Raw genomic sequence first — 20,340 nt, 5'->3', positions numbered from 1 at the left:
GAACAAAAGAAGCTAAGGTGGGTAAGAAACTACTTTGTCAGTCTTCTCCTTTAGAATCTAATAACCTAAGAAATGAGTTTTGACTCCTTGAGCAAACGTCTTACGTGCGGGAAAAAAGAATCATAAAATAATGATTTATTAGCAATAACAGAGCTAAAACACTTTCGCGTTAATGTAAATCTGACAAAAAACACACGAAAAATGTGGCAAATGCTAATAATGGTTTTAATCAATTAAAATATATAAATAATTAATATTCCAGTTGATATAAACTATCATGGTATGAAAAGTCAATTGCCCCCCTTTTAATATAATCGTAGCTTTAATTTTTTTGCGTTTATTTCCTCTATTTAAAACCTAATACTTGCTATTTTCCCAAAAAGACACTTCGCTTACAGCCCTCTTGTTGAGCAAAGTCAAATGTCTTTTTTTTTGTCGAGCTTTAGACTTATCATCCTAATAAGGGATTCTTCAAATAATCGTTTAATTAGGTGGAAAACATCAAAGAGTTAATGACGAATCTTGAAGGAACAAGGATGGTGAGATTGGGAATGATTTAGACGAAGTACAAACTTGACACTTGAATATAAACTCGAGCACAAACACTCATTCACGCTGTGAATTGCTGGAGGGTTCAGTATAGTTCAGTGTAACAAGGAACCGTAAAATAAGCCATCTGTAGGGCATTACTCAATGATTATTTCATTAAGTAGCATGTGGAAGCCTATCTCAAGGGAACTTCTCTAAGCAGCTGTGATAGCTAGGAGGCAACTTCGTTTCTTGTCTAAGGCGTCTACTTCCTCATGGCACCCAGGATATTGACCGACGCGACGGTTCCAATCAAATCAAGACTTGTTTCAACATTTTAAGAAGTTGAAGTCCAAATAAAAGCACACTTAAGTGATGACAGTGAGAACTTGAGACGCTGTTTTTGGATACTTCCGAAGGGGTATCTGAAAGAAACACAGAGGAAAAAACAACCGGTGATGATGTCCTTAGCTGAATTCATATTATACAGAGCTGTTACATCAAGGAACGTTTTGTTGTGTCAACCTAAACTTGACGATTCTACGGCAACCATGTTTACAAAGGATGCTTCACCCAAATTTGGATTTTTTTTTCAAGCATAAATTTTTGTTTTAGTTCGAATTTTGATTTTATGACGATGTTTTCGAAATTCTTTTCATTTATTTACTCTTGCATTTTATTGTTTTGCTCAATTTATGCTGGAGATATTACCACTTACAAATTTAATCCAAGATGGCGGTTCCAAGATGGCGGACATTTTGAAGTGTGTGACGTCGTTGTGGTGCTCTTTGATGTCATGATAGACAAGTGAATATCACTTCAGTGAACATGCTCGGATGGTCCACACACTATATAAGTTTGAGCACCATTGACTTTACCCCATTTGAAGACACATGTACCCCCCCCCCGCCCCCCGCCCGAGCTCCCCAGGACCCCGAACGAAAAATATCCCAGGGCTAAATGAATGAATGAATGAATGAATGAATGAATGAAAAACTTTATTAAAGTGTCAATAGTATGTAGCTTAAAAAAAAAAAAAAACTAATTGGGGACATTATTTACACAATAAAATACACCTTAGCTAAAGTTAAAATGTTTTACAATTTAATGAATAAAGTATAAAATAAATAAATAAATAAATAAATAAGTAAATAAATAAGTAAATGAAATATATGAACTTAGTAAGAATTAAAAAGCTTAAAAGATATCAAATATATATAGAATGTAAAATTTAAAGCGGCCCAGCAGCATATATCACAGTTCTTACAGTTATCTATTAAATGTGATAGGTCTACTCTTAATACTGTTTTACAATACTAAATGCTAAATAATACTAAATAATACTAAATACTTAAAAGACAAGGATTAAGCAATAACGTTTTCACCTTCTCTTGTGCGATTTCCTTTTTCCTGACCATCGTCATTTCTTTGATTGCCCTGTTGTCCTTCTTTCAAGGTGACGATGTACTTTTGGCGATAACGACACGCGAAGGGATAGTAAAGTTCTGGCGCGTGTCTGACAGCCACGCGTGACCCGTTTACTTGCTGCGAGTTATCCACGACATTTTTATAAACGATATGGTTCGGTTCTGTCACGAGGGTTGTCCCGCAACCTTGAAAGGGTACCTGAAATATGGCGCGTGTGTTCGTGACCTGTGGTTTACACGAGAAGTGTCGCAGATGTAAGGTATTTGGTTCTAGTTTCGGTATATCTTGTAAGTCCATGTCAAGCAGCATATAGTCTTGTAAGCATTGTAGACTAATGCGATGGTCACTTAGGGTTGGTAAGGGTTTGCCTATAAGATAAGGGAAGTAATGTTTTTGTTAGAGTAGCATTGTCTTCAGCGTTGTAATTAAGGAATTGGGGAATTATTTTGGTTTTGGTTTTATGACACTCAATTTAAACTGCTCTGTAGTCAAAAACTACAGTTTATCAGTTGAGGGATTGATTGACAAAAAAAGTAAAGTCTGCATACGAGTCAAGTGGCCCGGCAGGCCGGAGCTTATCCCGGTTTCTGTAGCAAGAAGCGACTAAGAGTATTTCTATCCGGGATTAAGTTTGCCGGTTAAGCCCTGGTCAAACAGACTCGCAAGTAATCGCAAGTAGCCACATGTTGAACTTGCATAGAGACTTACGTTGGGTGACCTAACGGACTCCCAAGTTTCCTCGCAAGTACACGCAGGGCGCAAAAAAAACCCATTTCAAGGCAAACGGCATATCCTGTATTTCAGTGGCTAATAATAGGCTAATGGACGTCACTCAACTTGCGTTGACTTGGTTGGGTGGCCAAACGGTGAAAAACTTGCGTCAACTTGCGTGCAAATTTGATCTCGACCAAAGTGAGCGCAAGTCATCGCAAGTCAATGCAAGTGCACGCAAGGCCTGGCCAAACGGAGTCGCAAGTAGACGCAAGTTGAGAACTTGCGTCTACTTGCTGCTCCGTTTGACCAGGGCTTTAAAGTGTCTTGCCCCCAAAAAACAACGCAATGTCCCCGGCCATGGATCAAACCCGGACCACTCGATCCAAGGACAAGCGTACTAACCATGAGGCCATAGCGGCTCCCACAATTGGCAGGGAAGGAAAAAACAAGCAAAATGATTAGCAAAGGGCTTAGTTTTCTAATATAAATCTATGACAAAATACTCTGAAATGTTGCGATGTCCTATTTGATCCCTCCCAGTTCTGGACGCCTCAAGAGCCCCCTTTCTTTTGTCTTTTCCCACCCTGAGTAAACTCCCCTTCCCCTTTACTTCTGGGTTCCAGCATTCCTGCTCATATTCTCGTATCCAGATCTTACTCTATTCGACGGAAGGCCTTGGGAAGACTGAGTTTGAGTTTACCTTGTCCAAGCGCGTTACATATGAGTTATCGACCAAGCTTGTTCGGTCAAGATGGCTGGACATTGGCCAAGTTCGTGTTTTTGCTTGTTTATGGACCGAGACGGAGTCGACGTCCTTGAACACGCAATAAGGGCTAATATCCAAACAAGCTTGGCCAACAACCCATATGTTTGTACAGCAATAAAGTTTGACACGGAATTGAAGCAAGCTGTAAAACATGACGAATTACGAGTAAAACTAGGAATAAGACTCACAGTTTTACGTTTGCCGTAACCTTTCTGTTGCTATGAAGTCGCTTTACGGCGGATCTGCTCTTATGTATACTTTTGAATTTTGTGACTATCTGAATTTGCTCTGTCGCCAATCGGTCTGAAAACCAGCTCAAACTAAACACATAATGCCTGCGATCAATTCTAAATAGAAATACAAAAATAAAATTGCCGTCGTAGGCTCACGTTCACCAAAATACGCAGAACTTGATTCACGTTGTTCTTTTGTTGAGGACGGCTGCGAAATGCACGAACGTTTAAAACGCACGTGCACAGCTCTTGTTCTGCTCATTAAACCTTTTGTTTGGTGACGTTTTCGTCAGCGGAGACTAGGGGTGGCGAATGGTCCTTCAAAAACCATGGGTCTCGCAAAATTTTCGCCGAATTTCACGGGTCTCGCAGTCTCGTCTTTTAGCGGTTATGTGAGTCTCGCAGTCTCGATTTTTCTCACAAAGCTGTCTCGCAGTCTCGATTTTTTTCAAGGCTAAGAAAGTCGCGAAGTACCGATTTGTTTATTTATTTATTTTTTTTTAGTAAAGTTAAATGACATGAAAACATCTTAGAACCTGAACTGACGTCTTGAGTTCGCATTCAAAACACTTTAAAGTCTCGGTCTCGCAATTGAAGAAGTCAAAATGTCTCGGGCTCGCAAAGTCTCGCATTTTAATACCATTCGCCACCCCTGAGACTCCTTTTACTTTCTTTTCTTACAAACAAAGTTAATCAGTGATTGAAAGAAATGTAGTTTAAAACTTAAAATAAAATAAGAGCTTTAGGCAGCTTAAGAAAAACCCAATCTTTCCAAATCGTGGTGAAATTGTCTCCGAAATTTCGCTCTATGTCTAACTGTATTGATATGCAAATACCGCAAGTTAACCGCGATCGGCGTGTCTTATATGACAGTAAAAAATGACTTGTAATTATTGTAAACTTATTAAGGACTGAGTTGCAATGAAGCAAAACCCTGAAACAAGCAACGTTAATAGTCAAAGCCAATTTCCAAACACAGAACGACAAGAAGCCGGGATTATATATAGATTTTCAGATTACTATTTTAAGCATATGGGCTTATTCCGCGTTACAAACCTATTAATTAAACACATGATTTCGACAAAATATCAATATTAAGTTCCCTGCGCAGCCGTTTTAAATATAATCGCTAACTTTCACCTCATCCTTTCAATTTCTTGTGAGTGTTGAATATTAGTTAACTCAACAGGCTACTCCAAAGAAAGAAAGAAAGAAAAAAAAACCACGAAACTTTAAGCTTCAAATTCATGATTTTACCAGACGTAAAATATTACGAAGAAGACTTACGTGAATGCACAGACGCTAGTGTCAGTTGAATAATCACCAAAGCTGCTCTATATTCCATGGCAAAGGAAGACGCGTTTTCAAGTTTCATGCGAGTGTAACGTTAACCTCTTTGATCATAATTCAATGCCTCGTCGCCTGCGTCTGGGAACTACAAGGTTCAGCACGTTTCGCGTATAAAGATGCAAAAACGTTTGAGTCAGCGCACGCAATCCAGGTTAAAGGTGTAACTGGCGGAAATCCGTCCGTGCATTAGGATTTAGACCTAAATAACAATGCCTGGCATCTTAAGGAGTACTGGACGCCAGACAATCTGCGGATGTAAGCTTTTTTCAGATGGATAAAGACAATACAATATCGGCTTTGTTGTCATTGTGACCACTTGAAACAGAATAAAATTATCAGCCTCAAAGACGAAATTGAAAAGCAAGCGACATTACGGAACACTTTATAACCGATCCGTAGATCACGTTACAACTGCATGCGTATTGAGCGTCCTTACAAAAACCTTTTATATAAAAGGAAACATCATCGAATTCCTTAGTATTGAGTTCGCGAGTGGAAAATGTTTAACATCGCGTTCACTTAACAGACAACCTGTGGCATATTCTCAAAATAAGACTAAAATAACTGGCAGGTACCTGCTCATTTCATAGTTATTGTATGCTAACCTTATATTTTATGCAAAATATAGCAAGCCAAGTATTAAACAGGAGCCACCCCCCCCCCCCTCCCAAAAAAAAAAAAAAAAAAAAAACAACTGATAAGTCTTGTATGTCATCAGTGCAGGTACTTTCGAGCTGTATACCCAATACACCAGATTTGACAAAGCTTTACAAACCAGTTGAGACTGTGTATGGAGATGGTTTTTTATTTTTTTACTTTGACTGCCAAAGTTTTCGTGCTTTATTATTGAAAACCCAGTAATGGAAATCTGTTTATTTTGCCATATCCAAGAAATTGTCGAGAGCGGACTTATCACTGGAGTAATTTAGGCGGTTTTTAACAATTTCTGAATGGAACAAAGTTAAGGTTAAAAATTTCGGCTTGTCAAGTTGATTATTTTCAGAATCGTTTTTAGCTAAAATAGAGGTTAAGCAACTCTATCATGGAAAGCCATAACTTTCTTATGTGGTTGTTTATCACTATTTGGTGCGGTTTCTTCATAACGTGTTGTAGTTACTTCATTACGTTGTGTGGTTTCTTCATTATGTGTTGTAGTTACTCCATTATGTTTTGTGGTTTCTTCATTATGTCTTGTAATGTAGTCCTGACGTGGTATGTTTTTATCATGATGTGGTGTAATAACTTCATTACGTGGTGTGGTTTTATCGTGATGTATCGAGGTTGTTAAGTTATGTCTTGTGCTCTTGTCATGGTGTAATGTGGTTACGCTGTTATGTTGTCTGGTATCTTCAATATGTGGTTTGATCATTACGTCATGTGGTTTCGTCTTTATGTCTTCTTGACCTCACTTCCGATACCAAGCTCTAGTACCCAGGCTTCTCGCTATCACGAACTGGTTAAACCGGTTTTAAGATGGGTCCCAGTTCCTTCTCTTCCCCGGTGTTAAAGACGACAAAATGGCGAGAACAAGCAAAGACAATTTGTCAACTATACTTGACAAGATGCACCTTAGGCATCTTTAATATTGAGAACTTCCAGCGCGAAAAGCAAACTGTGGATGAAATATGTAAGCTATCTTCTGAAGAAATGGACCCTGAACATCATAATGAGGAAACCACACAACATAATGAAGTAACTACAACACATAATAAAGAAACCACACCAAATAACGATAAACAACCACATAAGAAAGTTATGGCTTTCCATAAACTCTCGTACTTTATTGTTATTTTCTCTCGTCTCAAGCATAGTTAGTGTGATTATTATTTCAAATATCAAGTTGGCATCAGGTTTTTTGGGGGCGTGTTTCTTGTCATTGATCAAGAATCTCCAAGCTGTCACGACTTCACGTCGTAGTCCACTCCTGTACGTGACGCGAAAGAAAACCGCCAGGAAAAACTGAAAATCGCCGCGCGAAATCCCAGGGATATCTTTCGCACGCTTCTTGCCCCCAGAATTTCGCGCGCCCATGCTTTTTCGCGGTTTATTTACATTCACAAACGACGAACTGAACTAATCAATAAGCGAAAGAGGGACTACTCGTGGTCTAGTACTCTGACAAGGTTATGACATATACTATGATGGACATCAAGGCAGAAGGATGAAAACATGTTGTTATCTCATACTTGGTGAAACAAGCGGAAATCCTTGTCTAAGTACTTAAATAATTTAAATGGTCTCCGTTTCTTTTGGTTCAATCAAAAGACAGCAAGGGTACTCCACGTCTCTCTGAAAGTTGTCACATCACCATGGGCCAAAATTAAGGGTTGTCTAACGTTGCCTAGTAACTTCTCCAACAAAATCCGCGTTCAGACCAATCGTTGCATTGTAAGCCGCCGTATACTCGACCATGTTTGAAAAAGATCAATATAGAGCACAATTTGAGTACACGAGATGAGTATTTTCAATAGATTATTTTATAGTTGACGTGACATCGGAAAATATGGCCGTGATCTCTACGTGATCTCGGACATCAACGGAATTTATCGTTGTCCAAAAATGACACCACATCATGTTTAAGTAAAGACACGGAAGCAATTACCATCTTAAACGCATCGAGCCTCACGTTTTCAAGTTTAGCACAAATTTTTAATTAGTTTTCTGACATCTTCTTGGTCTTGTTGTAACACCGAGTGATCATGAATTTTTCGAGAACACGCTTCTTGTATACATTTAAAGTTATGTTATAGTTCAGCATGTTTATTGGCAGAAGTTAGACGGGTTTAACAATCAAGTACTGATTCAAGCTTCTATTTGGCCAATAACTACTGACCATTTTTTTTCCAGGACGTTTTAATACTTCATTTCACGGCTTAACAATGGCAAATAAAAGTGATAAGGTTTGATAGGGAAATTATCTTCTAATTCACAGTTGGTCGATCACTGAAGCAGCGGGTGTAATTTTCCAACTGTCTTTAACAGTCATAACAATTCGGGCCGACAACTGAGCTGTCAGCGTTGCTAGGAGACCACTGGTAGCGCCATTGAACAGAAGAAAGTTATGGAAGTGTATAATAAGGCTGATGTGCAAATCTTGGGCTATGTTGCCGGGTAAATATTTGCATGTGTTGAATCAAATGGTCACGTTTCTACTGAAAGTGAGACAAATGTTGTAAGCAAGGGCACGTACAAACTATAGGTTTAAGATAACCGCCTTGTTAAAAGTAATTTTTTAGTTCTTGAAGACTTGAAAAGTCGACGAAACGATCGAGATTAGAAATTTGACATTTTAATTGTTTCGGCCTAGAGTGTTCACTTTGTAGCCTGGAGGCATTGGGAAAAAATAATCCTACTAAGCCTGTAATTACTACAGCAATTAACCAGACTGGTTATGGTAGATGAATAAAAACCGCAGAACTGCAGCTGTCATTTAAGTAAAATGAAAATTCGGCGAAACACTTGCCTACTTTTTAGAGATACAATCTCTTATTTCTAACCGGAAAAAACGGCTACAGGCTTACAGAAACAGCCGGCAAAGATGGGCCATTCTTTCGCTGGTACGGCGATCACGTTGAAGGGACAAGTGGCACGCTTAAAATATGACCTGGCGACTTGACTCGTTGTAAACACTATTTAGCGAAAGTTCTACGACAGTTCAAAATCTTCGCGAACAATGAAACGCGCTTTAGCTGGTGCGGTCGTCGCCACTGGATTAAAAATAAATTCCCTTACGATGGACTAACGATCTCTTAGTGTTACAGGCAATTTAGGACTGGCCATTTATAAAGCCTTCAGTCAACTGAAAAGGGGAAAAAAATAAGACAGTCTCGAACGGTGAAACAATCGACTCACACGTGCCTGCCCGCCAAACAACAGCGAACTCACTGCCGACTTTTAATCTTCTTTGATGAGACGCTAAAAAGCGTTGAATATTAAAACGATGATCATGAAATTTTCATTTAGTGGAAATAGAACAGAAATTTGCATGCCACTGAAGTCTTGTCAAGAAATTTGGAAAATGAAAACATGGTGTGGGCAACTGAAAGATGAACGAAGGCTGAACCTGTTGTTGCTCTAAGCTTGTTCTGTTCGCGGCGAGTTGTACGCTCTGTCATTAAAATCCTGTTGTCTTCTTTCTAAAATCTGAAATCGCCATTTCTTAAGTATAAAGACAAGCGAATTTTCATCTCGTTTGACTCATTTTTCAAATTTCTGCGTTCGTAAAGCGGTCGCAAGGACAAGGTGAAATGAAATGAAATGCGAAGAAATGGCGAACATGCGGTCGCAAAGAACCCCTTCAAATGTAAACAGCAAACAAGTAATCATTATGGTAATTTTAGTTAAACTTACTTGTACGAAGATCCAGCAATAACAGCAGCAAATATTTCGTCAAAAAAAAATCTGCAATCCATCGGAGATACATCTTTAAGTCGACCTCTGCAAATCTGTTTCCGAAAAAGAAAGTTCTGCTGTCCAAAACAACCTATCGCATGCTTTCCTCCAAGCTAGATGAATATATATATTCAGTAGAAAGCAAACGTGAACTTCGGCGCTGCGGTTTTTTGGAAGCCATCCCCTGCTGAATGTATTCAGGGCATTGTGTAATTTGCAATTAATCTGACTCACGCAAGGAATTTTAAAACATCGTTATAACAACGGCCCGATGGAAATATTTACTAATCATCACAGGGTTTCAAAAATAACATTCACAAGATTGTCAAATAAGAGTGGATAGGATATTGTGATTGAGATGATGTATTAGCATATAAATGGTTTTAGAAGACAGAAGCGGTCACGGAAAGAATTGGAAACAAAACCACTTGAATACAAGGATCTGCAAGGACAATAATACCTTGTTAACTTACTAAAAGCCGCAAAATTTGTGCTGATTTGCAAAATTAAAACAAGAAGGATGGGAACGAACTTAACGTATAGAATTAAATCCACACTGTTTTCATAAAAAAAAAAAAAGAAAAACAAGAAAAAAAAAATTAGTGTTTCGTTGCAATGATCGCATAGCTGGGCTTTCAGGCTTTCATCTGCCTTGCAAGGTCACACTTCGTTAAGTAAGTGTCCACCTCTTTACTGGAAGCTGGTCTAACACATGGAAGAAAGAAAATTTCAAATGCGTGGTTTAAGACCCGAAGAAAGGTTATAACCTTAATCCTGCTTGAAAAAAAAACAAAAACAAACAAAAAAAAAAAACAGCGGGAACTAGCAGACATTCATCCTAAGCCGCACAAACAGATGAATCGACTTTCGTTTTCAAAAAGCGCGCGCATTTGTGTGTAGTCTGCAGGTAACACTATTCTGGTGAGCACACAAAATTAACGTTGTTTCATAGCAGCGCGTGCCATCGTTTGACTCCTTTGAGTCCCGATTTTAATGTTTTTCATGCAGTTAGTCTCTGAAATTTCCCTCCCAGTTTCCTGACAACGTACGTGCGTGACATTCTTTCAGTGTCACAGCCCGGGCAACTTATATAAGATCTGTTACGGCGCTGCCGAAGAACTCGAGAAAAGAAGAATTTGATTCTACTTCGCGAATCACTTCGTAAAGCAAACATCAAGTCGAAACCATTGCGAAACATGTAAAAAGTATCTAGTGTAAAGCGCATTTTAATACGTCTTATCTACCACAATGGAACTTTTATTTCCTCAGGCGAGCTCGTAAGTCTTGTTAATCGTTTTGCGATAGGTGGTAGGCTACATAAGGTCTGCCCACACAGGGTCTGCATTGTCTGTAAATTGTTTTAGAGCCTTAATCCAACCTCAGACAATGCATAAATCTTGTTTTTAGACAAGTGATTAAATTAGTCAAGAAATAGAATGGATCTCTGCGATAAAAGACAAAAAGGCAATTTTCTTATTCAAATGAGTTTATTTTCAGAGCATCCAATATTTATACATGACAATTAAGGAATTGACCGAAGTTATTTAACGTGAAGTGTACACATGACATGCAATGGCTAGTATCCAAGCCATCCCCATAAATTGTTTCGTTCCTTATCGTCCTTCTTATCGTCCTTCTTTCGGAAAAGTTAGAAAAAGAACAAAAAATGGTAACACAACAAAACAACAACAAAAATGTTTGATTCACATTGCCTGCTCCCGCCATTTTTCGGGTGTTGTTCGAGTGACTCTGACACAAGTCGCCATAAACGTCTTGAAATATATTTTTGAGTGATAACGGCTAGCAAACGCGGAATAAATCTAATCAACCTTTGTGCAAAATTGTTTAGTTGCTAATTATTCTTTGGTGAGCTTTTATTAAATTATTTATGATCGTTATCTTTTTGAACCAAACGACTGACTCACGTTTACTGGCAAGAGGGCGTATACTTAAGCAATATATTAGAAGCCTATTATTAGGAGCAATAAGAAAAACTCTTCCAATTTAAGAATATTCATCGAATCACGCCTGACCGTGACCTTACCGAAGGTTGCAAACACTAGAAAATTTTAAACAATTAGCCTTTAACGTAAGAACTTGCGAAGGCCGACGTATTTCCGGCTGTCGCTTGTCTCCGCCGAAAATAACGTCTGCGAATCCGAGCCAGGAAACGATTAATCTCTGTGACGTGGGAATTTTAAGCCAATCACAGTTTAGCTCAAGTAGCCCCAGAACTACTGTGCGAGGTATTCGCTGCGAGGAGCACTCGAGTTTCATTCTATAATGGAATCTGATTCGCCAAAGAGAAACAAAAGTCATTACGTCACAGAAATCGTTTCCTGGCTCCGGTTCGCAGACGTTATTTTCGGCGGAGACAAGCGACAGCCGGAAATACGTCTGCGTTCGCAGGCTATTAACGTGAAGGCGAAAAAAAAAAAAAAAAAAAAAAAAAAAAAAAAACGGTGGCTTAAAGAAATAGAAACTATTTTAGTATCAGTTTGAAAAGTGCTCAATTCCGAGAGAACTCGACTGAAGATATTAATGCAACGATAAATTAAAAATAAAATGTTGCAACTCTCTGTGATTACTTTGTAATCATTGTACAACTTAAGGTGGCTCCCTATAGTTTTATGATCGCACGCGCGCTGAGGACGAAAGCTCAGGTAATCTGCGCGCGCTCGAAGGAAAACGTCAGTGTTTTTCGATATTTTCTGACGTCAACATGAGCACAAAAAGAAAAACTGACAGTGAATTTTCTCGGGTTTCCTTCGGTGAAATTTGGTAACAGATTGGTAGTAAATATTTCACTTTAGTCGGAGCTCGTTTTTCAGGGAAATCTATAAGACCAGAGTTTTTGCAGCGGTAAAACACATAAATTTGAAAAAATCGAAAAACCTGCCTTTACAAACCCTACTTTTTCGTGTTTAAAATTCGTATCCCGATGGAAGCGATGTGTTGTAAAAATTTTGGAAGATTTCACCGAAGAAAATTCAAGAAAATCACAAATAAAGACCCACAAACAGTAAAAAAGACATTTGTTTGGGCACTTATAGTTTAAGACTAAAGCCCAACGTTTTAACAGAGATGATAGCAAAACACTATTTAATCATTCGTTATTACATGTAATAAGTTTGAAAGGACTGGGTGTGAAAGCGAATGCAAAAACAGCATTCAAAACATAACACTTGCGCGCGCAACGCCACAAATGATTACCCTATGGAGCCACCTTAAGTTAACCAACAAAGGTTTAATCACGAAACCATTTCAAAGCGTTCTCTGCACGTGATAGATGACGCCTTTTTCAACAACACGTGATACACGAGGTAATATCGAACATGCTCCTTGTTTTTGATCTCAGGCTTATTTCCTCGACAAAGTGCAGCTCACTTTTGACGTCTTCTCGCTTGTATATCACACAAAGAGGAATTTGTGCACTGACGGGAGCCGTGAGGAGAGTGCGTGACGCCGGTCACGCAGCCACATGGTGATAAACAGATGCAGTCACGGTGCTACGGATTCGAATATTCGTTGGACTGCAGGCTTGAGAGCGAGGTCCTGCGCTGTCTGTCCTGAACAGTCCCTGAGGCTGCTATCGGCGTTATGTAAGCGTAATATAATATGTACACAATTGTCATGTCCGGCAGCTGAGCTCAGGTGTAGAGCTAGGGAAAGACCAAAAAACTTATTCAAGGGGTTTGCTATTGACAATATCGAGTTGCTTTTTGCCTCTGTCTCAGGAAGTGGCCTGATAAAGCCTTTTCATGACGTATTAGTCATATACCCGCGGGTGGGTGGAGGGGGAGGGGCCTCCCATATGAAAAGGTCGGGGACGCTTGTCGGAAAATTTGAATTAAATCCCTAAAGGAGACCCATCTGGGTGTGGCTAAAGCTTTATTTGACCCTTAAATATACCACTTAAAACAGAATAGGCTTGATTAATCACCAGCGACTGTTTAAGAAAGCAGCTCCTGCTAGTAGACCAGACTCGAGAAACTCGTGGAAATCAGGCCTAAAAACGGAAATAAGGGTGTTTTTTATTTTTATTTCTTTGACAGCTAAAAACACTGGCATTTCATCATGAACACCCTGAGTGAGACCAGAATCTGTAATTTCTACTCCTAAGCGAGACGGGCATGCCCGACTTTTTCATATGGAAGTCCCCCACATGGTTCAGTGTGCAACCATGACTGCCTATGGTCCACAAAATCAAATTTGGTTCAAGAGGTTTTCTCTTTTCTATTGCGAAAAAATAAAACCTTTGGGACCAGGGTGCCACCAAACAAACAGACAAAACAAATAAGCAGACAACAACAATTAATAAGGTTATAAAATACCTGTTCTTCCGTTTTTGTCTTGGGTATTTATGGATGCCCCTTTGGATATCAAAAACTGGACAGTTTCTGCATAACCTTCCTGTAAACATAAAATTGAAAAAAAAAAAAAAAAAACTTTTCATGATTATCATTCAAGTTAATCAAAACTATGAGACACTAGTAGCAATGAGCAAGGGGCCTCAGAGACCTAGAAAGCGCAGCAATTTCATACAACAATGTACACAAATCTTTGATTGAATGTCACATCACACCTTGTCTAGGTATAGTGCACAATCTACTTCAGATTTAACATACAATGTAAGAATTTAATTCAGAACTGAATCAAGTTTATTTAGTCTTAAGCAGGACAGGATCTGAGGCAAGAAGTGAACCATGAGTAAACGTCTTGAGTCTCAATTATAAGCAGTTCTTTATGGAGATACATAGTATACACATTAATAATTATGTACTATTTAGAATGTACTCTTTGTAGCTATTAGGGTATATACATGTGTGGGTCAACAAAATCTAGTCAGTCCCTGTACCTTAGCTGCTAGATGTAGAGGGGCCATTTTGGATTTTCCAGTGCACACATTGACATTCATACCATGTCGTGTAATGATGTACTCCAGTGACTTGTTACAACCAGCGTGAGCAGCTAAATGAATGGCTTGTCTGCCTAGCTGATCCATAGCAGTTAAGGAGGCCTGTAAGATGACAACAAAAGTTAAAGAGAAAAATCATAAGATTGTGAATAACTGGGTAAATTAATAACCTGGTAAGATAGGCCCAGAGTGGGTGCAGAGAAAATCGAACACTATAGGTCCGCAATGCATACACAGTGATAAATTATTTTAATTAATAATTAACAATAAGCTTTATTTATCCATCTTTATCCATCTTGGTAATAAATCAGTAACAGTTTTGTCAATTGTGTGTAGATCTCAGCAGAAAGAAGTACTGTAGAGTACAGTGTACAGTGTCATGTACCACACCTTTTGCTGTTCATTTACAGAAAATAAACATTCATTTGTGTCCAAATTCCTTTCATTATGGTCATTAAACTCTCATTAACACCAATATGACCTTCATTTGCACGTAAGGAACGTTCAAGAAAAACATTTACATATGCATTAACATTCAAAATCATCAAAAGAAAAACAATACCTTCATTTGACATTCATTGACTGTAAATGTATTTTCATTTTGGTCGAAAAAAAATTCGTTGTCATGAAACGACAATCATTTACACTTTACGACATTCAGTTTTCAACAAAAGACTTTCAATAACACAATTTGCATGAGAACTAACATTCAATTGCATTATTATGCAACCATATCCATGAAGGTAACAATCTTAAATGCGGTGAGACATACATTACCGTGTTTTCACCTAACGTTAAGAGAAAACAATCGCTCATTAACGTAATTCTTTTGAACAGAGATATCTCGCCCAATTTTCCTCGAAAATTTGATTATAGAACAAGGGACCATATGTACTTTTTTCAAATCATAATTTCACAATCCTCCCCTTGCAGATATAAATTCGGCCACTTACGAAACTTTTTGCGTACAACTCAGAGGGCGCACTACAGTATCAGTGTGAGATACATGTACATGTACATGTAGTGACAGTTCGATTTGTCCAGAAATGCCACGAAGAAATAGAATCGCATTTGAACACCGCGAAAGGATAGTCAGGGCTTTTGAAGATGTCAACGAAGACTATTTACTATTTACTAGTGAGGCAATTGAACGATAAATCGTTCAGCGAATTTGATATTCTATCTTTCAAAAATAAATGTTATTATGGCTGTAATGTTTGTCTCGCCACATTAAAGATTGTTACCTTCATGGATATGGTTGCATAATAATGCAATTGAATGTTAGTTCTCATGCAAATTGTGTTATTGAAAGTCTTTTGTTGAAAACTGAATGTCGTAAAGTGTAAATGATTGTCGTTTCGTGACAACGAATTTTTTTTCAACCAAAATGAAAATACATTTACAGTCAATGAATGTCAAATGAAGGTATTGTTTTTCTTTTGATGATTTTGAATATTAATGCATATGTAAATGTTTTTCTTGAACGTTCCCTACGCGCAAATGAAGGTCATATTGGTGTTAATGAGAGTTTAATGACCATAATGAAAGAAATTTGGACACAAATGAATGTTTATTTTCTGTAAATGAACAGCAAAAGGTGTAAACTGTCCTGCTAAAGTTTGGAAGATGCTGTACATAAGTGCAGTTAGCTTGAGTTTAAATCAATAACAGTCAGATCCTAAGCAAGGTTCACTTAAAACAATGCCCAGACAAGTGACTAGAGCGACAATAATTGTCGCTCTAGTCACTTGTCTGGGCATTGAACATCTTCAATTATTGAAGATGTTCAGATGAAGTCAAAATGGTTGTCTGGTTGAGATAAGTATTGACAGAGCTGTGTACTTAAGCATACCATTTGTAATATCAACAGCAAACATTGGCCACCTTAGTTAAACAATACTTCATATTGCTCTCAGACTGTTGTACCTTGTGTTCCTTGATAAGAGTCTCTGCAACCAGCACGTGTCCTGTGCGCAGTGCATCCATGAGAGGTGTTGAACCACAGCTGTCAGGACAGTCTGGTGCATAACCACATCTGCAGACAGAAAAAATCTTTCTAATTGTCCCTGGTTCAAATTTGTTTCAACACCAACAGAAATAATTGTGCCAATGGAAGCTTGCAAAAAACCCCAACAAACTGGGGTATACGGGTAAATATTCTGATGTTTCTTTCATTGTTGGTAGACAGTTCGTGCTTCACTTCCTTGGGTGTGCTTGCAAGTATTGCATTTGCATAATTATTTGCAATTTTCGTATGTGAAGCAGGTACAATATTGTAAACAAATACCAAGCATGTTACAAAATGAAAAATAAAGAAACAAAATCCATTCCCTAGGCTTTCATCTGAACTAACTAGCAGTTAAAATAAAATTTTTGAACCATGATGATAGAAAATTCATGTTCATATGTGTACGCTTGAATTTGCATTTTGTACATCAGTTGCATGTACATGTATGAACCAGGCTCTGCTAATGGCCAGGAATTATTTCATTGCTAATTCTTCTTTTTTTAAGTGTTGTCAGGTCTTACAATACTGGTAATGTTGAAAGAATTTGTTGCTGTATAAATTTAAATAATTATTATCCACAGCAAATAATTATTTTCTATATGCTAATTATGTCCGTGCTAGTTTAATAAGGCAGAGATACATATAAAGAGATCTGTGTCGTGATCAGAAATCAATGAAACACTGATTGCGAAAGCAAAGCCCAGGAGGTGAAAATATATAAATACCTAGTAATCATGAGTCTTACGGCATCCAACCGTCCATGTAGAGCTGAAATTTAATAAATATTACAGATTTACAAGGAGGACAATCCCATGTAACATGCACTTTATTAGTTCACTGGCTCAAGTAAAACAAAAAAAAATTGTGAAAAATTACACTATTAATAGGACAGAAAAAAAGAAGGAAAAAAATCTGTAGAAAATTTGACTTATCACATTATTTTCAACTCACAACCTCCCATTCACCTTCTTTAATGTCACAACTAAGCAACATTATTCTGTACAGGTTTACATGTATGGCACAGTTGTAACAATTAATGTTGCATACATACATACTACCACCGGCCCACAAACTCAAAGTTGCACATGCATCGCTAAATTTATAAATTCATTGCTTCATCCGTTACTGTTTCATGCTCCTCATCAGTCATGTAGACCTACAAATTATAAGCACTATCAAAGTTTTAAAACACCTGCAGTGTGAAGTGGTGTCCGTCCATTCTTACTGTGACTGTCCCAGATGTTGCCGCAGCAATCCAGAAGATAATTTAAAATTTCTGCTTGTCCTTCCCTTTCAAAATCAAAAGTAAAACATTGCACATTACAGTCATAGAGAGTTTCAATCGTAAGTCAAAAAAGAAAACAAAAATACTGGAATAAAAAGTGTTCTGACCCACAACCAGGTGGATATGATTATATTATATGTGACTGTGATGATATATGCCTTGGTAAAGTCACACTTATGGGAAAAATCAGTCCATACTTTCTGGGACACTGTAATGCAGAGCTTACCCTAGATTGCCATGAAGCTAATTGGAGTATGCTACTCCCCCAGTGTAAGGGAAGCCAGACTATGATCAAAGTGTATCATTGCTCGTTTAATCCTTCCCCCCTCCTCTAACATTTTCTTACATGTAGACAGAAACTGGCTGCTGAACACTTATCCTCTTGTATGGGCAGATGCAGCAGTATCTTGCTCAGAGCAAAATGACCCTGGCCAGGACTACCCAACCCAGAACACTAATCTAGAGTCCCACTGGTGCAGTAACCATTAGATCACTGCCACCCAATGCTTCTATGAAGAAGAAAACCTCGACATGAAAGATTAGATGTCCACATAAAATGATGTTCCAGCATTATTCAGAGCAACTACAGCACTACCACTTGTTTAAGCCATTTATTCTGTCTTTACATACATGTCTATTATTTACCTTGCAGCAATATGGAAGCAATTCCAGCCATCTTTATTAGTCAGTGTCAAGTTGGCTCCACTTTGTGCCAACACCTTGATGATATCGAAGTTCAACTTGGTACATGATAGCATCAGAGGTGTCCTACACTGGCAGATCAATCAACAATGTATCATTAAAATACTGATCAAATTCCATGTTAGGCACCTTTTAAATATGCTGTTGAGCACTATAGAGAATAAGACTATGAGTAGTTCCTGTCCGTGTGATGTGAAGGAAAAACCTCAAAGAAAATATGCCACATTAGAAAGTTCGCTGCCATAATTTATGCACATCTAGTCTAGGCAAGGTTTTGCAAAAAAAAAAAAGAAAAAAAGAAAAAGAAAAAGAAAACAACAACAACAACAACAACACAAAGCTCAAAGGAAGAAAAGGAGTAAAACAACATTTTGTCCTCCTATCTCATTAGAACTGGAAAGAGCTGACCCTTCACCCCTCCCAACTTTTATGAGGGCAAGAAAGGGCCCAGTTTCAGTTCTGGTTCAACCCCCTTTGAGTATCCTTCAATCTCAGTGCCACTGCACACATACTTTGATTGCAGCACCTCAGTAAATTCAGAACTATCAACAATCAATCTCCTATGCAGATGCCCTTATGGTTCATCATGCAAATGGGGGGGCGGGGGCAGAAACGTGTGACGAGCCATGAGGACTATTGCAAGGTGTAATTTAAGAATAATTCTCTGTTCAATGATCAGTGTCGCAGCATCTTTTCATACTCTGTGAGACACGTGTGAGTTACATGTAAGCTTATAGCAGCCTTAAAGGATTGCATTTAGTTCATTGCCCTGTGCATCCTGAGATCTCTGACTCATCCCCAGTTGCCACTTGAGAGGTCCACTGAATGGGTGACAGTCTGGAGAGTCTGAATGAAATTTTGAAAAAATCTCAGGGAAACAGAGGGGTTCATGGGAAGGAAAAGGAGGACAGGAGATATATGGCACATTAAGAGCCGAAAAATAAAAAAAGTTGACATCTGCCTGTTTTTTGTTTTTGTTTACTTTTTACAGTGTAGATGCATGTCAGTCTCAAATGTCTCCCTTCTTTCCTCATTCCCATCACCCCTTGCAGCTGTACATCCCTGACGACTTGAGACAGGTCTGCCTGAGATCTGGTGCCAAATGTTGTAATAGGCCATTTCCAAGTTACCTTCTGCCTCTCTTTCAAAATGAGTCTTTGTGCAAAACCTTTCTTATAAAAATTAGTTTGATTTGTATGAAAATGAACCTCTAGGCGGAGCTCACTTTCATATGAATGGAGACTCATTTTGAAACAGAGCAGCACAGAGGCAAAGGCATCTCAGAAATAGTCTACTGTACCGAAGCAAAGCACTTCTTGCTGTAAACCCCAGGATACCCAACCTGGCACCCAATGAAGAGTCCAGATTTCTTCGGTGGCCCTTACCAGTCCGCTCTTTTCAAACAATCAATCTCCGCGTTTTGTGAAATTAAAAGCTTGACGCACTCTAAGTGACAGCCAGCAGCTGCTTCATGTAAAGGTCTCTTTAAGTCCTTATTACGCTGTTCGATGTCCACTCCCTGCTGAATTAAGAATTTTAACAGTTCTACATGTCCATGGCGGGAGGCCACGATGATTGGAGTGTCTCCCGATTTCGAATGAACACAGTTTAATATTGACCGTTTATCTCTGTGAGAATCAACCATGCTGATAAATTCTTTTTTCTTGTTGGCCTGCACTAGGCGTAGAGGGAGAGGATAGTCGGTAAAATCTTCATAACTTTGTCTGGGAGTTCCATCGTCCCTGACATCCGCCATCTTGGTTCTATTTGCAAAAAGCAACTTTAGGGTGGGTCGGTGTGTGTAGTAGAGATAAAAGGCTACTTGGATTTTGCAGACAGAGTTTAGAAAATAAACCTGGTCAGTTGTGACGTGAAAATATATTTTATTTATTGGCTCCTATCAGTATTTCCTAAAAATTCGACTGTGTTTGACTATGTTGTAGACATTCTGTCTCTTCTTACCTTCCCCTCCCCTCAAGAATTTACTACTATAGTACTGAGTTTCCAAGTGGCCAA

At 38.5% G+C, this 20,340-nt stretch overlaps 2 protein-coding genes across 3 annotated transcripts; both read right to left on the bottom strand.

Annotated features, from left to right (window-relative positions):
• Positions 1-202: 202 nt before the first annotated feature.
• On the bottom strand, positions 203-9,766 carry LOC110053152 (uncharacterized). 2 transcript variants are annotated; one of them, XM_020759346.2, is made up of 3 exons: positions 9,370-9,766; positions 1,914-2,324; positions 203-953 (listed from the first exon to the last, which is right to left on the bottom strand). In XM_020759346.2, exons 1-3 carry the CDS (start codon positions 9,440-9,442, stop codon positions 841-843), a joined length of 597 nt encoding a protein of 198 aa, XP_020615005.2. In that variant the 5' UTR covers positions 9,443-9,766; the 3' UTR covers positions 203-840. The 2 variants fall into 2 exon arrangements, with proteins under 2 accessions (XP_020615005.2, XP_020615004.2); XM_020759345.2 differs by lacking the exon at positions 9,370-9,766 and adding an exon at positions 4,957-5,582.
• A 1,113-nt stretch (positions 9,767-10,879) lies between these two features.
• LOC110053169 (ankyrin repeat domain-containing protein 16-like) lies at positions 10,880-20,281 on the bottom strand. The gene is made up of 8 exons (XM_089281024.1): positions 19,710-20,281; positions 18,268-18,390; positions 17,530-17,627; positions 17,063-17,105; positions 16,256-16,364; positions 14,270-14,431; positions 13,746-13,824; positions 10,880-13,073 (listed from the first exon to the last, which is right to left on the bottom strand). Exons 1-8 carry the CDS (start codon positions 20,078-20,080, stop codon positions 12,913-12,915), a joined length of 1,146 nt encoding a protein of 381 aa, XP_089137150.1. The 5' UTR covers positions 20,081-20,281; the 3' UTR covers positions 10,880-12,912.
• Positions 20,282-20,340: the final 59 nt, after the last annotated feature.

The sequence above is a fragment of the Orbicella faveolata genome, unplaced genomic scaffold (assembly GCF_042242905.1).
Source record: "Orbicella faveolata isolate gen_17 unplaced genomic scaffold, um_ofav_v1 contig_48, whole genome shotgun sequence".
NCBI lineage: Eukaryota > Metazoa > Cnidaria > Anthozoa > Scleractinia > Merulinidae > Orbicella > Orbicella faveolata.
Note: the sequence above shows the minus strand (reverse complement) of the source record. Positions and strands in the feature narration are given on the sequence as shown.